Source organism: Schistocerca cancellata, chromosome 3, assembly GCF_023864275.1.
Source record: "Schistocerca cancellata isolate TAMUIC-IGC-003103 chromosome 3, iqSchCanc2.1, whole genome shotgun sequence".
NCBI lineage: Eukaryota > Metazoa > Arthropoda > Insecta > Orthoptera > Acrididae > Schistocerca > Schistocerca cancellata.
In genome coordinates this window covers 251,911,752-251,933,112 of record NC_064628.1, presented here as the reverse complement: position 1 = coordinate 251,933,112, position 21,361 = coordinate 251,911,752, and the positions used below count along the sequence as shown (strand labels likewise).

The following is a 21,361-nucleotide window of genomic DNA, read 5'->3' as shown; positions in this document are numbered from 1 at the left end:
ATTGGAGACATTGCTGAGTGAAGACTCGCTTCAAACTCAAGAATAATTGGCACGATTAGTGGGAGTGACACAGCAAGTCATTTCAGAACGTCTCAATGCTATGGGGATGATTCAGAAAGAAGAAACTTGGGTCCTGCGTGAGCTGAAACCAAGAGACGTTGAACGGCGTTTGTGCGTTTGTGAACAGTTGCTTCAGAGGCAAAAACGGAAGGGATTTCTGAATCGCATTGGGACCAGAGACGAAAAATTGCTTCATTACGATAACCCTAAACGCAAAAAAATCATGGGAATGTTCCGGCCATGCTTCCACGTCGACAGCTAAATCGAATATTCACGGCTCCAAGATCATGCTCTGTATTTGGTGGGACCAGCTCGGAGTCGTGTACTATGAGGTGTTAAAACGAAGTGAAACAACCACAAGTGCTTGTTATCGAATGCAGTTATTGCGTCTTAGTAGAGCATTAAGAGACAAAGGGCCGCAGTACAGCGAGAGGCACTATAAAGTGATTTTGCAGCAAGACAACGCTTGACCCCACGTTGCAAAAGAGGTCAAAACGTACTTGGAAACTTTAAAATGGGAAGTCCTACCCCACATGCCGTATTCTCCAGGCATTGGTCCCTCTGACTATCACCTGTTTAGATCAATGGCGCATGGCCTTGCTGACCAACACTTCCGATCTCATGAAGAAGTCACGGATCGATTCGTGGATCGCTTCAAATGATGAACAACTTTTTCGACGCGAGATTCGTACACTGCCCGAAAGATGGTAGAAAGTAGTGGTCAGCGATGGAAAGTACTTTGAATGATATATGTGTAACCAATTTGTTTCATTAAAGCATGCCGGCCGCGGTGGTCTTGCGGTTCTGGCGCTGCAGTCCGGAACCGCGGGACTGCTACGGTCGCAGGTTCGAATCCTGCCTCGGGCATGGGTGTGTGTGATGTCCTTAGGTTAGTTAGGTTTAAGTAGTTCTAAGTTCTAGGGGACTTATGACCTAAGATGTTGAGTCCCATAGTGCTCAGAGCCAATCATTAAAGCATCAAATGAAACTTTCCTGGCAGATGAAAACTGCGTGCCGGGCTGAGATCTTTGCCTGCCTGGAAAGTTTCATATCAGCGAATACTCCGCTGCAGAATGAAAATCTCATTCTGAAAGCTTCAAATGTTGGGGAAAAAAAGGGCGGTAGCAAAATCGTGCACCTTGTACTTAGGCGAATGAATGGATAAAATGTAGGCAGAAAAATATGCATAAGTTCCAACACAAACGTGTAGAAGTCTCCCCGGGAACCAAAGTGTGTAGAAAAAACCGGGCGTCTATTTGAGACGGCAGCTAGCGTAGGCCGTGAGCGCGGCCATTAGCAGTGGCGGAATGCCGGGGGTCGCCTCTGCTCGAGGACGAGCCCGCTGCATGTTAAGCAGCGCGTGTGGCGACGCCGCCTGCGATATTAAAAAAGTGGGCGGCGAATAAATCTAGTCTGGTCCGCGACCGCTGCGTACCTGCTGTTGGCTGCTCGCTGGGCCGCCAGGGACCTCCCAACGCTGTGGCGGCCAACTGGGAAAATAAATACTGCTTTACACAGTCTTCCGAACAATATATCTGCGAAGGCAACAAATTTTCGCCACCTCTGTCTCCACCCCCGCCGGCACCAACTGCATTAGAATTTACGCATGTCATCATTCTTGTTTACTTTTGTAATGCAAAGTTCGAGTGAGGAGGAGAGAAAGAGATGCACGAGTCCGTTGGTTACGGCTTGTAAAAAAAAAATAATAAAAAAAATCCTCATCATCGCTATCCAGTGACATGAATGTAACCACTCATTAAAAGACTGATTAACAATCTTTTGCAGTGCGAACCGCGGTGAGACATGCAGGAAGAGTGTCATTGAGATTCTTGGAGGTACAGACAGGGATGTGGAACCATGCCGACCGACGACTGGACTGGACTGGACTGATTTGGGGGAAAGACCAAACAGCGAGGTCATCGGTCTCATTGGATTAGGGAAGGATGGGGAAGAAAGTCGGCCGTGCCCTGTCAAAGGAACCATCCCGGCATTTGCCTGAAGCGATTTAGGGAAATCACGGAAAACCTAAATCAGGATCTAAATCAGGATGGCCGGACGCGGGATTGAACCGTCGTCCTCCAGAATGCGACTCCAGTGTGCTAACCACTGCGCCACCTCGCTCGGTGACCGACTCCAATACCGTGGCTAGGTTTCGCGATTTAGGATCCACAGCGCTTGCAGCCCAATCGAGGTGGTCCCACACGTTCTCGATAAGGGTTAAACTGGAGAGTTTAGCGGCCAGGGAAGCACTGTAAACACAGGTTCACTTCGAGCTGTGCGACACGTTGCATTGCCCTGCTGGTGTATGTCATCGTGCCGTGGACTGCACGTAGGGATGGACGTGGTTGCCAACAACTGATGGATTCTCATGTTGATCAACTGCGCCTTCCAGAATGACGAGATCACCTAGGGAATGCCACGGAAACATTCCCAAGACCATAACGCATCCCCGTCCGTCCTGGACCCTTACGACCATTGTTACAGGGTGTTTGATTTCTGTCCGATGGAGCATAAAACGTGACTCATCTCGGAAAGACAATCTGCCGCCACTCAATATACGTCCAGTTGCGGCATTGGCGTGAAGATTCCAGCCTTCGTCGCTAATGAACAGCAGTCGGCATGCATGCATGGACCAGGCGCCTGCTGCGGAGGCCCATATGCATCAACGTTCGCTTGACGGTGGTTAAAAAGACACTTTCTACTTAGCCCCTTGGTTCATCTGGATAGTCCTTTGCTCAACAGATGCACGGCTATTCGCTCGTATAAATCTCCGCTGCGTCGTTCACTCGTGTCATCTATGGCCAGTGATGCAGCTCAGTCGCATCGGCGCCGGTTTCGGATCAGCGCCATTTTGCCATACGCGGTATACTTTAACCATAGCGGCATGTAAGTTTACAACCTTAGCGGTCTCTGAAATGCTTCTTGGCCTGAAAGCCAATGATCATGCCCCTTTGGTCTTCAGATAGATCGCTCTGTTTCCACATTACGACAACGACTGCAATGTTCTCCACACCCCCCCAGCACTGACTGATTATATACCTTCCACAGCTCACCTACTGTCTGTGTTACTGTACGCTGATGGCGAATTAAAGTCACATTAAAGTGACTGGACAGTTTATAACTAAGCACTACCCTAGAAGTGTAACGCTTTCGTATGAAGGACCGACACTTTACGTCATTGTAGAACATCTAACCTGCATCGACATTTAGATTTTGTACACCAGTGTGAACTGCAGGGAGGAGGTACTTGCTCTCACACATTAGGGCCTCGCTTCCTCCAGATCGCAATTTGAGCGCTGGAAAAATGCGTGTTTTTTCCCCTTGTGCGCGCTGTAATTAGCATAATCTTCGCGTTCTCTTTGGGAGCGACACGTAGGGAGATTCGTTGTTTAATATTCCTTCTCTCTTTTCCTATTTTATTATGATTCTTTTAGTGCTTTTCTTAAAACATTTTTGTTTTTCATGTCCATATAGCCTTTTTTCTGGTTTGTTAAGAGAAATATTAACAACAAATTTACATCGTCGAAGAAAAGAAACAAAAATCTCAATATAAGTTAATAATATGCAGACGATATCGAACAGATGTTTATGATTACCTTTTGTTTCTTATATGACGGCCCATCAAAAAGTTTCCGTTCGAAGACCGTAAAGACCATAATCGGAACCCAGACACGCAAAATAGATTTTAGCACTGAAGCAATCATCCTACCGACGCACCATGTTGAAGATATCAGTTTGGTAAAATAATGTCCCCTACTGCGTGAAAAAGCCGGTAATTGCCTGCCGCATATCCTCGTCCGAGGAATCGTCCACCCTTCAAGGCCGTTTTTAAGGAACCGAAGGCGAGATGATAGCATGAGGAGAGATCAGGACTACAGCGCGAATGCTCGAGTTTCTCGCACTTATGTTAGCCACCTGTGGACGTGCGTTATCAGGGAGCAACAGCACCTCTTGGCATACCATTGCACAACTGTGATTACCGGCACACATGCTACCGCATACACATATTTTTCGTTCTCAGATGGATGTATTCGGGTGTTTCTCCTTCGGCAGCCAAGAAAAAAATAACAGAACGTTGGCCCTGTTTGGAGGCATTGGTGACGACGTCGCCATTCTTCACGTTTCCGTATTTACCGCACGCCCGTCAGAAAGACACGAATGCCACTCTTGGTTCAAGTGGTTCAAATGGCTCTGAGCACTATGGGACTTAACATCTGAGGTCATCATTCCCCTAGAGCTTAGAACCACTTAAACCTAACTAACCTAAAGACATCACACACACCCATGCCCGAGGCAGGATTCGAACCTGCGACCGTAGCGGTCACGCGGTTCCAGACTGTAGCGCCTAGAACCGCACGGCCACACCGGCCGGCCGAATGCCACTCTGATCCCTTCCCTACATCATGTCGGTTCTTAACACCGCCTTATATATCCGTCTCGATATTAATAATTTCTTCTAAATATTAACAATTACCTATGTCAGCGTATCTCGTAAGCTTTTACCTAATGTCGGGTTATACACGGTCCAGCCACATTAATGTGACCACAGCCTGTGTTGAACGTCAACGTACAATATCCACACTGCAGGTGACTACATTATCAATGGATATATAAAGCGTGTCAGGGCGGACGCAGTAAACAGTGCAGTCTTTGTCGTAATGCGGAAACCGAGCGATTTATCTGACGTCCAGAAGTGCATGATGATTGGCTTTCTGACCAAGGGTGGAAGCATTTACGAAACCGCTAATTCTGTAAACTGTTTGTGTGCCTTCGTGGTTAAAATATACTATGAATGGCAAAATGGTGCCATCCAAAACAGATGGGGAGGTAACTGTGATGCACCAAAGGGTGAATGGCGGCTGCGGGCAAATATACATGCAACTGTTGAGCAACTGCCCGCCCAGATTAACCAAGGCATTACCAACATTGACTCCTCATCGATCATTCAGAGAACATTGCTGCTTGTAGGCCTCTGCGCAGGATCTGGTTCATGAACCTATGCCGACTGCTGTTCATAGGTAACCAAGGTTGTAATTTGCACGCCATATTGCAACTGGACGTGCACTAAGTGGCGGCAGGTGGCCTTTTCAGATGAATCATGTTTTACACTCAATCGTACGGATGGTCTTTGGTGTGTATGGCCCTGCAAAAATCGTCGGTAGGATCCAGGCCGCAGGAGGGAGCGTTATGGTCTGGAGCAAGTTTTCGTACCATTCCGTAGGAGATTTTGTCATTTTGGAAGGCATACTGGGTCAATACAAGTACGCATCTATTCTTGGGGACCATGTCCACCCGTACACGCAGTGTGATCTTCCTCGCCGGCTGAAGTGGCCGTGCGGTTCTAGGCGCTGCAGTCTGGAACCGCGAGACCGCTACGGTCGCAGGTTCGAATCCTGCCTCGGGTTTGGATGTGTGTGATGTCCTTAGGTTAGTTAGGTTTAACTAGTTCTAAGTTCTAGGGGACTAATGACCTCAGCAGTTGAGTCCCATAGTGCTCAGAGCCATTTGAACCATTTTTTTTTTATCTTCCTCAGCACGATGGCATTAACGGGCGGGACAATGCGAAGTGTCACATAGCTCGCAGTTTAGGTGCGTGGTTCGAAGGGGACCAGGATGAGTTTACCGTACTTCCCTGGCCACCACACTCTCGGTTTTAAACCCAAGAGAGAATCTGTAGGACCATCTTCATCGGGCTGTTAATGCCATGGATCCTCAGCCATGGAACCTAGCCCAGCTGACCATGGGACTAGAGTTGGCTTGGCTCCACATCCCTGTCCGTATCTTCTAGAACCTCGTTTACTCTCTTCCTACACGTCTTGCACGGGTCCGCGATGCAAAACGTACTTATTCAAGCTTTTACAGGTGATCAAGTGAATGCCGTGTAATTTCCAATCGCTAAATTCTTTTAATGGCGGACGAGTTGGCGAATGCTTCTCATCTGTTTGATGTCTCTTTCCATTGTCACCATCTTTGGGAAATTCACAGGTTAATCACAGTTATTGTTGTAAACACAGCAAATGTGTTCACTATGCTAGATTTCGTATCTTACCACTTGTCGGACATTTCCCAAGTGTAATGCATCGGTGAATAACTCATAGATATTCGAATAAAGTGGCTTTTTATAGATGACAGTTGGACATTTCACTGATAGGTTTATAACTGACAGGTAAATATTTTATTAATAGGCTTCAAGTGCCCTCTAAGATATTTTTGCACTGCCACCAGTGTGTCTAGAGCCACTGGGACTACTTTCATTGGTTTCCGCTGGAGTCACTTTATTTTGATTTACAAGTTGTGATATGTGACAAGTTTTGCAAGTTGTTTTTCTTCGATTTTGCTATCACGTGCGATTGCAATGTCAGTCATTCATAGTTTATTCTCCTCGAATGTCTTGTCTGGTTTATTTTGTTGTCTCTGAAGTCGTATGTCTAACAGTAATATGGCATGTTCGTTTCCAACTACTTCTTCTGGCTTTTGCCACCATCAGTTCGTTGCCACCGGCAGATGGTAAGTTTTGGCATACGTTCCAGTAGATCATTCACGTTACGTCATTGTGCCTCTGCTTGTAATTAATCTGAGCGATCTTTTTGCAACAGCTCAGGATATGATAAATTCTTTGGTAAGCTTCATTGGGGGAAGTGGCAACAAAGCGACTATTCACGTTGGTGTGTAGAATATATGAGTCTGGCGATATACCATCTGACTTTCGGAAAAGCATCATCCACACAATTAAGAAGACGGCAAGAGCTAACCAGTGCGAGAATTATCGCACAATCAGCTTAACAGCTCATGCATCGAAGCTGCTTACAAGAATAATATACAGAAGAATGGAAAAGAAAATTGAGAATGCGCTAGGTGACGATCAGTTTGGCATTAGGAAAAGTAAAGGGACGAGAGAGGCAATTCAGACGTTACGGCTAATAATGGAAGCAAGGCTAAAGAAAAATCAAGACACTTTCATAGGATTTGTCGACCTGGAAAATGCGTTCGACAATATAAAATGGTGCAAGCTGTTCGAGATTCTGAAAAAAGTAGGGGTAAGCTATAGGGAGAGACGGGTCATACACAATATGTACAACAACCAAGAGGGAATAATAAGAGTGGACGATCAAGAACGAAGTGCTCGTATTAAGAAGGGTATAAGACAAGGCTGTAGCCTTTCGCCCCTACTCTTCAATCTGTACATCGAGGAAGCAATGATGGAAATAAAAGAAAGGTTCAGGAGTGGAATTAAAATACAAGGTGAAAGGATATCAATGATACGATTCGCTGATGACATTGCTATCTTGAGTGAAGGTGAAGAAGAATTAAATGAGCTGCTGAACGGAATGAACAGTCTAATGAGTACACAGTATGGTTTGAGAGTAAATCTGAGAAAGACGAAGGTAATGAGAAGTAGTAGAAATGAGAACAGCGAGAAACTTAACATCAGGATTGATGGTCACGAAGTCAATGAAATTAAGGAATTCTGCTACCTAGGCAGTAAAATAACCAATGACAGACGGAGCAAGGAGGACATCAAAAGCAGACTCGCTATGGCAAAAAAGGCATTTCTGGCCAAGAGAAGTCTACTAATATCAAACATAGGCCATAATTTGAGGAAGAAATTTCTGAGGATGTACGTCTGGAATACAGCATTGTATGGTAGTGAAACATGGACTGTGGGAAAGCCGCTACAGAAGAGAATCGAAGCATTTGAGATGTGGTGCTATAGACGAATGTTGAAAATTAGGTGGACTGATAAGGTAAGGAATGAGGAGGTTCTACGCAGAATCGGAGAGGAAAGGAATATGTGGAAAACACTGATAAGGAGAAGGGACAGGATGATAGGACATCTGCTAAGACATGAGGGAATGACTTCCATGGTACTAGAGGGAGCTGTAGAGGGCGAAACCTGTAGAGGAAGACAGAGATTGGAATACGTCAAGCAAATAATTGAGGACGTAGGTTGCAAGTGCTACTCTGAGATGAAGGGGTTAGCACGGGAGAGGAATTCGTGGCGGGCCGCATCAAACCAGTCAGAAGTCTGATGACTAAAAAAAATACAGGTACTAAAAATATAAAAATATGCGACTCGACTGATAATGGGTCTTGCATTACTCAATCGAGATGCTTCCTTCTAGCCGTTCACGTGTTTCTCCAACGATGTACTGTCGCAAGACGTAAGAACCACGGATCAAGTTGCTCTATTCTGAGGCTTCGATTGTCCGTTAGTGTACACTGCACTCGTCTGGTGATTGATGAGAAGTGTCGTGATGGTTAAGACAAAAAAATGACCAAAAAAAAGCTTATTTGCAGTGTGTGCACTTAGGATCTTCTGCTGATTTCTCGATGCTGGCTTTGATGGCTTTGATGGCTTTGGCTCTGATAGCTTGTTCTTGTGCAGCAAAAATCAGTGTTTTAGTTTCATAATTCAGTACTCCGTTGGTCTGCCAAGATCAGGCCTTTTGTTTGTGTACTTCGGCTTCAATCTTCTCCCAACATTACCCATGCAGTGCTTTATTGGACAGGCGCAGGTCTGTTATACGTTGGGAAGCTTTCTGTTGATTTCAGTCAGAGCTGATTCTTTGCTGTCTGTCACGTAGTCTGCCAATGCATGCTTCTCTTCTTCGACTGTCTGCCTCACTTGCAAGAGTTGTCAACAGCCTGCTTTCCTAGGCAAGTGCAGCCTGTCGACGTCACTGTGAGCTGGAGTGCAAGGTGAATGTTCATGAGCTACCTTGCAGTCCTGTCCAGATTATACAGCTCTATTTGTGTCCAGTTCACAATGCTTGCAGTGTATCTCATGACTGGTATGGCCCCAATATTTAGTGTCTTGAATGTATTGCCGCCTTTCAGTTCGTTTTTCAAAATTTCCATGACTCTTAGTGTGTACTCCTTGCAAACCACATTTTTAAATGCTCACGCTTGATGTTGTCCAACTGCAATATGTCTAAGTATTTGTAAGCTTCTGGCTGGTGAGCACTTGGAGGTTTGTCCATTCGGCATTTTGATGCCCTTGCCTTCTGAGATTTCGCCTCTCTATAATGCCAATGTGGCGCAACTGTCTGAGCCAAATCCCACGCTGATGTCATTGCCGAATATTCTCTATTCGCCAGAGACTGGATTTCAATTTCACATTTTTCATAGAGAATAAAGTCAACCATGTACAGCAATTGGGATATTTTCTGAGACTTTCTCGCTGTTCGATAGCTCAGGTTTTGGTTTCTGTAAGATGGTTGAGGATGAACAGCACTGGGGACAAAGAGTCCTTTTAAAAAATGGCTCTCTTGATATCAATTAGTCCTAACCTTCTGAGTCCTATTTTCCAGTGTTTCATAGCATTTTCTGTGAATTTCCTGACGATGTTGCTGACCCGATGGTTTCCAGGAATTTTATGCCTCAACTGTGTGATAGTGAGTCAGAGGCTTTTTTGTTGGCTATCTAGGTCGTATGTAGAGATCTTTTCTAGGTTTTACAGATTTCCAGTATCATTTTGTCTACCATGTATTGGTCTTTTGAGCTGCTCTTCTTCGCTTGTTACCTTTTTGTTCTACTGGTATGACGTATTCTTCCAAAACGTCCTGAATTTTGTGGGCTATGATCTCTGTCAGCAACTAGAACATGGTGGACAAGCATGTTATTGGCCTGTAGTTTCCGGGTATTGCACCTCCTGTACCAAATAAATTTTCGCAGCTATTATAAATTCAATGAAATTACATGTCTTCAAGGTTGTGCTAAACAGTGCGGCCGTTCTCACCTACAGACTGTTCAGGTATTTGAACCAGAAGCCATGCTGTAAATGATTGCCAGTGGATGTCCAAGTCTTCACTTCCTTCACCCTTCCCTCACCCATTTCCGGTGTTACCTCCAGCCGCTGCATTCTATCCTTGGAATATTTTTAAGTTCTTGTTGCACTTTTGTTGTAGTTCTTTTCAGTTTCCCAGAGGTCTTTGCTGGAATGAGTTTTTGCTTCTTCTCAGATTTTTTTCAGCTTCTGTGCCTGTTTTCTGATTCAGTATCTGGTAGAACTGCCTCTAATTGGATTGAAATTTTTGATTTTGTCTTTAACTGGTAATCCCAGCGTCGTATCTTTCGAGTTTCTTGACTGCTGCAGTTATTTATTGCTTCATAATTTCTTTGGTGTTCTGTTCTTAAAGTTCCTTGCATCAGTTCTCAAGTTTTCAGCACAAGCCAACTTTTCAGGCGATATTTGATTCTAGTAGCCCCAGTTCTTCTTTTAATGTTACTACTGTACTGTGGGCGAGCTGGATAATTTCTTAATTGTTATTTGGGCCGTTGCAAGGGCAGCAGTAAGGTCCTTCATCAGTGGAGCCAGTTGTTTTCTGTGGAAAACTTTCAAAGTCGGGAGCTGCTTCATTTTTGCCTTACCTGACACATTGACTGGAATGTTGTCTTTAGATTGTTAGGTGGTCTGTATTATAACAAAAAGTTTGTATTTGGTGAGACAACGTTCATGGCGTGAAAATAAGCTTTTTATTCATTCTGAGGCCACACATAATAAGCTATACGAGATAGCTCATTATTATTATCAGGGCTTCAGTTTAGTGTCATACCTCACTACATTAATGATTCAACGCTAGAGTGGTACCAGCTTATTTGTGAGCATTGTCGCAAAATGTTTGTTGTGCCTGTAGCTCGATTGCGCATGTATCAAAGATAGTAACTTCCGAATACAAATACTGCCGTAATATACAATTTTCAATGCGTGAAACCTGTTGTTATATTTCAACATTGGCTCTGTAAATGGTATATCAGTGTGAAAGCGGTGTCATCCTGTTTAAAGGGGAGAGTATGGGATGTCCTAACTATTTGAACCGTATGTTTCAAAGCGTATTTGAACGTAGCTGTAAGACATCCTTGTTAAACTGAGACGTCTGAATCGACACACACAACTAACTATTCACTAACATTTCTTCGCCGTCTGTAAGAGTCATCTTCCGAGCTGAAACACTGGCAGCTGTGTAGAGAGCTCAAGGGGTTTCAACTTAACAGGGGCATTGTCAGCTGTATAAGACGGCTCATGATTCCTCACGCGATACAAAATGTATGTATCATTGTTACAGATACTACGCATACATTGACAGTCCTGTCACGAAGTTATTTTACTCTATTTTTCAGCCTCGAGGCATTGCATTTACTCTGACGTGTTATCGTTCTCGGCTGTAGATAATCGATTGTGCGAATTTCTACCTTTTAGCCAAGTCTGCATTCACACTTTATTTAAATTAACTACCTTTTGTTGAAATTATTATAATTATTATAAACTTATGCTGGCAGATTTACGTTATTGTGCCCAGCAATGCAATGTCTTAACTAAAACACTAGCCTCATGAAATTGTATTTCGTGGTGTCCACACTGTAAAACGTGTTACTACGCTACTGTCAACTTATCAGTTTGTCCAAAGTGACTTTTCCTCTTGTGTTCGATAATGGGTTGATAACACTTCTTTTCCTGGTTCCAATATACATACACATTGCCACAACTGCGCAGAATTTCATGCACACCGGCGGTTGCCTGTGACCGACGTAAATCTTTCACAGATATAAGAAATTCATATTTTATTTTTACCTGGTTGCTTTAAAAATCGTTGTAACCGCATACTTTGCCTAAGCTTTTCCAGTGTAATCCACAAGCTTCTTGATAAAAAACTGGGAACTATCTCTGTTGGCCACTGTTGTTCTTTTTCTAGTTCTGGAAATCTTTCTTCTTGGGCGTAATATTCGTTCCACTTCCTTATTAGGATAACCTATTCCATTACGAACCGGCTGTGGTTGATTGAACTCCTCTTGTGAATAAACCGGATGGCGATGAATAAACAGGTGAGTAAACCTGGAGGAAGCGAACAGGGTCATTTCATTGTGGAGTCATGGAGTGAGAGAGCGAAACAACTGTGGGAGGAGGAATGGCTGGCAGTGAGAAACAGTAATTTGCACTCAGTGAAAGCGTACCTCGCAACTGTCACTCCGGCGGGGTGAAGTGATCCCGATCTGTCTCTGAATGGGACACTGTTCCCTAACAGATAGCTTTAATACCCTGGCAGGAGGAACTCCTCCAGAAAGTGACACCCGTGGAGTACAAATCACTATGCGCCATATCTTTACCGAACGCATTTCAAGTTGTGATAAGAACAAAGAAGTATATTTAAGTAGGAATCTGTCCTGTGTTATAGCTGGTGACGAGACAGGTGTGGTAAACCTTTAAAATTTTGTGCAGTGTTCGAATTTCACGGTGAAGATTTTGGTGTGTTGCAGAGGGTCTGGTTTACCCATTTTTTGTCAGAGTACAGCAAGCCACAGGCTTCTGCTACACAATTTTTTTTTATTATTTCCATTGAATTTATCTTTTTCCATCGTCTGTTTTAGAACCTCCCCCCCCCCCTCTCTCTCGCTCTCGCTCTCGCTCTCGCTCTCTCTCTCTCTCTCTCTCTCTCTCTCTCTCTCTGTGTGTGTGTGTGTGTGTGTGTGTGTGTGTGTGTGTGTGTGTGTCGCCCTCATCAGCAGAGTCTCAAATACACAACTTCTGTAGATATAGAGTACTTATCTTTACATTGTAAATAATAAACAAAAACTTAGTGTAATCCACATTTATAATGTTCAGTAGAAGAACAAAAAACAGGAATACAATGCACTGAAATGATTCGTTGCCTCATTGTTGGTTCACTGACCCTAGGCTAATACACGTTCTGAAAAAGCGTCCGCCCACTGCATTCGTCCAATAGTGTCAACACTGTCATCACAGCTGCCCATGGGCTCCCCTTCACCTGAGGCTGCTGCTTTTATGCCAGTCTCTTATGAATCAAGTTTCATTTAATTCTAAGCTATCCTGATGGCCAATTATACAGGTAATTCATTGCATCCAAATGACATTGGATGACGCTCACAAATTAAAAGTTCTATTAGCATGCTGATCGTGTTTATAATATACTAGCTTAGCGCCAGCTGCTTTGCTCGTGTGGACTGTATGGTCTGACTGGATTTTTTTAAAATCAAATTTTTGTATTGTTCACAAATTGAAGCTGCTTCTAAATTTTTCACGCTTATTAAGGCCATAGAGGCATGGTCTTCCCCGAACGTACTTCTGACCAAAAAGGGATTCTGGTAGCTGGAGTCGGAGGTCGTCGTTAATCCTCCATTTAGAGTTCTTGACATTTCCATGGAAGCTTTCATCCCTCAACACACATTTCGTTAGAAGTCAAATACGAATTTTCACGTTAAAACATGTTTTAGCTTAATGAAATATTTTCATACAAATTTTCTTCCCCTATTTCACTCCCCCCCCCCTTAGGACTTGAAATGCCAAAAAACACTGAACCAAGTATTTCTCTTATTTCTAACTGAGAAACCCAATACTGGGAGACTAAAACTGTGTGCCGGACCGAGACTCGAACTCGGGACTCGGGACTCAGAGATTTAGTTTCAAAAATGCCTTCGCAATGAAGTGTTTCCATAGAAACTTTCATCCCCTTTTTCTAAGAACACTGAAACACGTATTTTCTTATTTTTAAACAAGAAGTAAAATACCAATTTTCGTAGATGAAGCTTTATTGATGGTTTATTAGTAATGTAATAATAGTTTATTTTACAAAACTTTCACCTTCTATTTTACCCCTTAATGGTCGAATTTCCAAAAATGCTGAAACACATACTTTCTATTTCTAACCGAGAAACCAAATGCCAACTTTCGTAGTTCTACCGTCAAAATTGCCTTAATAGCGACACATTTTCAAAGATCCTTATGGGTCATATTTCACCACTTAGTGTTGGAATTTTGAACAATCCATTCTTAAACGATACCTGCACTGTAAGGTCAACACTCTCTCCAAATTTCAAATTTTGTCCTTAGTCGTTTGAGGTAGGCAATAATGTGTCAGTGAATCAGTCACGCCCTATTCACACCCTTAGGGGCTGAATTTCCGTAAACGATGAAAAACGTACTTTTTTAGTTCCGACCGAGAAACCAAAAACAAATTTTCATAGATTTAGCTTCAAAAATGCTTTCGTAATGAAAAATCTCCGTAAAACCTGAATTTGCAAAAAACACTGAAACGCCATTTTTTTTATTTCCAGCCAATTTTCAGAGATTTAGTTTCCAAAATACTTTCGTAATGAAATGTTTCTGTAAAAACTTCATCCTCTATTTTATCGCCTTACCGGTTGATTTTCCAAAAACATGGAAACACGTATTTTTTATATCCAACCAGGAAGTCGGATACCTATTTTCATAAATGTGACTTTAAAAATGTCTTAGTAGTTCTTTAATCATGATTTGTTTAAAAATTTTCACCCATTATTTCACCCCACAGGGGTTAACTTTCCCCAGTTGCTGAAAAATGTTTTTCCTTATTTCTGATCGAGAAATCAAATACCAATTAGTTCTAGCTTCCAAATTGCAATAATACTGACATATTTTCAAAAACACTTCATCCCCTATTTCACCCTCTTATGGGAGGAATTTCGAAAAATCGCGTCTTCAACTATTCCTACGGAATAAGTTCAACACCCTCTCCCAATATCAAGTTCCTATTCTTAGCGGCTTGCGTTTGGCAATGATTAGCCAGTTAGGACAACGCCTTTTGTACATGGACACTGATTGTACAGGATTGAAAGAGAATGAAAGGACAAAAAAACACAAAGAAGAAGCCAATAAAATGCCAAAATAAAAATCAAACAATGTTGTCATGATGTATATCAAATGATTGTTTGGTGAGAGTGTTATGAAACTGAAATTGCATTTCGTGTAGTCGACATGCTATGAAAGTTGGTTATGTATTAAGTGTTCCAAACTGATATTTGCAATTTTGATCATGAATATTTCAGATTTGGGGGTAGGTATAAAGATGTGGTTGCGACGTAAGTTCACACATACCTAAGGTTTTAATAGCCTCTGAACAGAGTTCAGTGTGCGCTCCATCTGTATAAACTAAACTAAACTAAACTACCTCCGAACAGGACATGTAGGCCCACCGGCACCGACAAGCCACTGTGTCATCCTCAGATGTAGGCGTCACTGGATGCGGATGTGGGGGGGGGGGGGGGGGGGCGGCATGTGGTCAGCAGGCCGCTCTCCCTGCCGTATCTCAGTTTCCGAGACCGGAGCCGCTACTTCTCAATCAAGTAGCTCCTCAGTTTGCCCCACAAGGGCTGAGTGCACCACGCTTTCCAGCAGTGCTCAGCCGACCGTATGGTCAACCATGCAAGTCCTAGCCCAACCCGACAACGCTTTACTCCGGTGACCTGATGGGAACCGGTGTTACCACGGTGTTACCCTATAGCACGCAGGGTATCTGAGCGATACTAGACTTTCTCTCAAGTCCAGGCTAGCATGTCCTCATTAACGTTTGCGACTTCTGCTTTTAATGCGAACCCACTGCTTCTGCAGGTACCGCACCAGGGTTTGATAGACAGCATATCTCACAAAACCCAAAGAAAAAAAAATGTAATGGGGTTGCGTCTGGAGACCTTGGGGATCAGGAAATGGTCTGCCAGCCCAGCTACCTGGGAATGTCGCCCAAGGCCTTCCCAACCATCGAGGCCCAGTGAGGAGGGGGCACCATCTTGCTGCACATGGCGTAAGGTTGCAGTTGTTCAATCTGTGGAAATTCAAACCGTTGCAACACGTCCGGAAAAACAGTTGAGACTGTCGGCGCCTCTGCAAAGAAGAAAAAATAGACCACACAACAAATTTACCGCCGGAATGGTGTGCGCAATTTCCGTATAAAAGTGGGGGGGTCCTCAAAGTTCCAGATCTTCACATTAGTGTCGCTTTGCCTTCGTTGATACACAAAATCAAGCTTCGTCCTTGAATCTCGCCTTTTTCAGATAATCTGGGTCATCGACGATCCAACTCATGCTTCGCGCTTTGGCCTTTCGTAAAGTTGAAGCGCGTCCAGCAGCTGCATCTAGTACGCATGAAGCTTCAGTCCCTTGAGTAGTACCCTGTTCACCACGTTTGGTGGTAGCTACAATTGTTGAGATGCTCGATTTGGTTGCACTCCGTATAAATGCCTGTAGTAGCTGTTCGACATCTGCATCACTCTTTCTCGCCAGTTTCGTCTGTCGACAATACCACAGTAACTAATGTGCAAAAAAAAAAGTTTAGGTATGTATGAACATTATGCAGCAAATCGCATATTTCTATCCATCCCTATTTCTCAGATATTCGTGATCAAACTAATAAACATAATTTTGGATACATACTTGCCATTATTGATGTTTTAGTTACTTAATAGAAATTAAAACAATGTCTTTCAAGTAAAATTGGCTGTCGGAATAGAGGTGTTTTTTACTTCTTGCTTCGACTGAAATAACTTAATTTCTTTTCTAAAAAAGAATAAAGATTAAGGCGAACAGCATTCTCAAATCAGCCTTTCCATGACTACAAGATTTTTAGAAATGAGGGCCATCAACCTCCTACAGGCATTGAAATAAATCGGTGGTGAACGCTGAAGGTTTTTGCTGTACTGGGACTCGAACCCGAATGCTCCATCAGAACGGTTGCTCCAGCCGTCTCGGCCAACTGGATACGAGTAATGTCCGACCCAAATTCTCAACATGTTACGCGCAAGTAGCGCCCCTACCCAATTATCTTTATTGCTTGTAGCATTGTGCTGAAGTCTCGCAGGGGTTCGGAAATTAAAGTGCATCCACAGAGAAGGTACCGAGAGCCATCCTCGATCAGAGATACACAATGGTGGTCGTGTGGACATGTCCGACAGTCCAGGCTTAGTTCATGGAAGCTATCCTCCATAAAACCTATTGAGTTACTGTGAATGAGAGGTGGTTCCTATTTCCAATACATGTTAGTAAAACTAGTGGTAATTTCTGAAAGACAAACCAAATATGAAAACTTAACCACACGGAGAAAGGTGATAAAACAAAGACAAGTAAAAAGTTCGTATAGAAAGGATGCGGCGAGCAATCAGTATTGTGGACAGGGGGCGTTATGTAAGTAGTGCGGGAAAACCTGGGAATTTTGGTCGGACGGATTCAAAAATGGCTCTGAGCACTATGGGACTTAACTTCAGAGGTCATCAGTCCCCTAGAACTGAGAACTACTTAAACCTAACTAACCTAAGGACATCACACACATCCATGCGCGAGGCAGGATTCGAACCTGCGACCGTAGCGGTTGCGCGGTTCCAGACTGTAGCGCCTAGAACCGCTCGGCCACTCTGGCCGGCGGTCGGACGGAGAGCGGTGCTGAACGAGCAGGTGCGATTAAAGCGACCGCCCTCGTCAAGCGGGAATTCGGGTTCGAATTCCAGTACAGCACAAATTTTCTCTTGTCGCCGTTATTTCATTCCAGTGCCTTGTCAGAATTTATTTCGTCACAAATATGGAAAGTGATGGATAATTTCAAGCAGTTTTATGCAGTGGCAGAAAAGTCTGATATATTACGTCGGAACCAACTTTTATTACGTAGAATTTAGATTATGACGAATAAAACAGTTTCCATCTGAAACAATCGATTCAGAATACACTACAGGAAAAAAATTAATGTCCCTTTTCGAGGTTTCCCATTCACTCAAGATTTATTGATGCAACAGTGCATGTGAAGTGCATGAAATCATTATATTTGCAGATCATTAGCACAAGCGTTTCTGAGATACTGGGTATCGACCCACGCTGAAACACCCGTATTAATACATAGTGTAACCTCTATGGGCAGCAAGGCGGGTGCTGACTCTGGCGTCCAGTGGATCATACAGATGTCGAATACTGTTCTAGGATACGTAGGTCTGCAAGAGGTGTTGATTGACGAGTCACTCCTCGTCCCATCATATCCCAGTCATGCTCGGTTGGAGAAAAGTCCAGAGATCGTGCAGGCCAAGAAGTTGCTGAACGTCTTGCAGAGCATGTTGAGTTTCACGGACAGTATGTGTGTGTGTGTGTGTGTGTGTGTGTGTGTGTGTGTGTGTGTGTGTGTGCGTGTGCGAGGACTATGCTGTTGGAACAACGTATCACCTTCCTGTTCCAAAAACGGCAAAAGAACAGATCTGAAACAACATTGTGCACGTACTGAGCGCTGTTTAGCGTCCACTCCAGAAGCACCAAAGGTGAACGCATCTCAGACCATAAGGCATGGGATGGCGCCAGCGTGTCTTGGACGAGTGTACTCAAAGACATAGTACTCACCAGATCTATGCTGTACACGCAAATGACCTTCACATATGTGCAGACAGAAAATGCTTTCATTGCTGAAGAACAAGGCGCGCCATTCCACCGTCCAAGTGATACCCTGACGGCACCAGTTGAGCCGTGCACGTCGAAGCTGTGACGTGAGCGGAAGACGGGCTAGAGCTGTGCGTGCCCGTAGTCTCACTCCTAATAACCGTTTGCAATAGTTCTTGCTGACACGTCTGGTCTCGCAAGCCTTCTTACCTGTGCTGCAGTAACTGTACGATCTCCCACTGTTTCCCTTACAATACAGAGGGGTCCAAAAAATAAATCCACTGTTTAAAAGTCCATAAATGGCAAACTAATTGACGGAGTTGTCTCATCTTTGGTAGTGTAATAGTTTGTAGTTCCAGCAATCGCCACACAAGCGTTGTATTGCGTTGTTTTGTTTTGTCAGATGACGGTCGCCAGATAGTGAGTGTTTTGTTCTTAGTTGCACCTCGTTACTAGAGTAAACATGGCTGGCGCAAGGCTTACATTCGATGAAAGGAAGTGTTTTGAAGTGGTATTTTAAGTACGAAAACATTAATGAGGTTCAACGGCAATGGCGAAATGAGTATCAAAGAGAGCCACCGACACGTTTAACGATTCGTCGCATTCGAGACAAATTTGAAGCCGAAGGCTATGTTAAAGATGTACACAAACAACGATCTGGACGGCCTGTAACAGTAACAAGTCCAGCTAACTCCCGTCGTGTGTTACAACAATTCACTCGCTCACCACAGAAGTCTGTGAGACAGTGTACCCGTGAAACTGGAGTGATTCGCTCAAGTATTCGGCGAATTTTGAAGACAGCAAAGTGGATGTGCTACATCCCACGATTGCTGTACGCAATGAACGAGGACGACCCAGACCGTAGAATGGAGTACTGTGAGTGGTTTACTAACATTGTACGCAACGACGAACAGTTTGCAGAGATGATTGTGTGGTCTGATGAGGCACAGTTCAAACTCAATGGTACAGTAAATCGCCACAATTGCATCTACTGGGCCGCCGAAAATCCGAACGTCCATGTAGACAAAGCCGTGAATTTGCCAGGAGTAAATGTGTGGTATGGGTTGTGTCCTATCGGGGCTTGATTGGGCCATTCTTCTTTGACGGCACAGTTACCGGTGAAGTGTACCTTCAGAAGCTTCAGACATCCAGTTTACCTGCCATCCGAGACTTGTATGGAGGCGGAAGAGTTTACTTTCAACAAGATGGTGCCCCAGCCCACTACCAAAATCGTGTTAGGGTGTATCTCGACGAAAATCTACCAGGAAGATGGGTAGGCCGTAGAGGTGCTGTGGAGTATCCACCATGTTCCCCAGACCTAACTCCTCTGGACTTTTACCTGTGGGGAATACTAAAGGACGTCGTTCATCGACAAAAGCCACGCACGTTGGATGAACTTCGAGAATCCATCGTACATTCATGTGCAAATATCCAACTGAACACGTTGCAGTCAGTAGTTCGTGCTGCAGTTCGGCGGCTTCATTTGTATGTTAATGGTGACCATTTCGAACACCTACAGTGATATCTTTAAGTTGGACTTTAAGCTACACTTTAACCAAAAATGAGACAACTCCGTCAATTAGTTTGCAAGTTATGGACTTTTAAACAGTGGATACATTTTTTGGACCTCTCTGTATAGGACGATCCTGGTGGGAGATTATGCTGCGTGGAGATCGAGAAAGGGTGTGAAAAATGTTCTGTTATCACTTTTACTAGCATTGTTGCACAACTGACGCAGCACACCCAACTTAATGTGACGATGCTCCGAGAGGACCATCCCACCGCTTGGAAAGACACTATTTGATCAACGAGTGCGTCCCTGTGGCATGGTTGTCATCTTGCTTTACACATATACACCACATTGAGACTTGATGCCTATGAGAATTCACTATTAGAGGGTAGACAGAGGGCGCTCTGGTAGCTATGCAAGTACATTATCTATTGGCGGACGATGCTGAAACGATTTTCAGTACTTCCCAAGTGATATTTACCGTCATTGAATGAAAATCGACGTCTTTGCAGGTGTACTGATTTTTCGATAGCGTTGATAAATGCGTCGCAGTCAATCTCGGATGTATAAAAAGATAGGAGACTTAAATACAATGTTTAACACGGGGCACATGTTTTAATGAGATTTTCTTTTATAAGTCATGTTGAAGTTTTATTAATCTGCCATTTTTATCCGCACTAGTCTCATCCAGTTTTAGCAGGGCGCTAAAGACCTTGCTGTTCTGCACCCAAACTAACACGTTATCATCATCAGCACCGTGTTATGGGTCTTATAAGGTAGGTGCCGGCCGCGGTTGCCGAGCGGTTCTAGGCGCTTCAGTCCGGAACCGCAAGACTGCTACGGTCGCAGGTTCGAATGCTGCCTCGCGCATGGATCTGTGTGATGTCCTAAGGTTAGTTAGGTTTAAGTAGTTCTAAGTTCTAGGGGACTGATGACCTCAGATGTTAAGTCCCATAGTGCTCAGAGCCATTTGAACCATTGATCTAAGGTAGGTGGTCTAGCATTACACGAATGTTGCAGCTGTCGGGGTGCGGGCTGCTGGGCGTGGGCATCTGGCTGCGGCTGGCCTACGAGGGATACACGACGCTGCTGCCACAGTACGCGGCCGTCAGCGCCGACAGCATGCTCATCGCCGCAGGTGTCATCGTCTTCGTCATCGCCTTCTTCGGCTGCTGCGGTGCCTGGTTCCAGAACCGCTGCATGCTCATCACGGTAAGCAGCCGCTGTGACGAGGTAGGAGGGCGCACCCAGCAGCACAGCGGGATTGTGATCGACCGGCAGTGAGAATTTCACTCTCGACGACTATAAGAGAGTATTTTTGTTTCATGCACACGGTGCTCTGCAGCTCACACGAAACTCAGGAACTTATTTTTTGTGACAAAGAGTCGACATAAGTAGTGCAAGATTTCTTTTTGATATTTGTTGTGCCGGACATTTTCTGGCAGTACAGTGCGCAGAAAGTAACTAGGCCTGTACCTGTGCAGTCGGGTGGTAGGGCAGGGGGCAGGGCCAGTGGTAATAGTGGGGGTACAGCTGCGTGTGCCCACGACATGGTAGGGGAGACGCAGTTTAACAGCAAGACGGTTTAAGCCATTGCTAGTCAGTCTGCAGACGACT

The 21,361-nt window shown here is 44.2% G+C and overlaps 1 protein-coding gene across 1 annotated transcript in view; it reads left to right on the top strand.

Moving 5' to 3' along the window:
- LOC126174894 (tetraspanin-9) overlaps positions 1–21,361 on the top strand; it is a 530,893-nt gene that overhangs the window by 467,258 nt on the left and 42,274 nt on the right. The window contains exon 5 of the mRNA XM_049921317.1: positions 20,765–20,956. Within this exon, the coding sequence (XP_049777274.1) occupies positions 20,765–20,956 (192 nt within the window). The remainder of the gene's footprint in view (positions 1–20,764; positions 20,957–21,361) is intronic.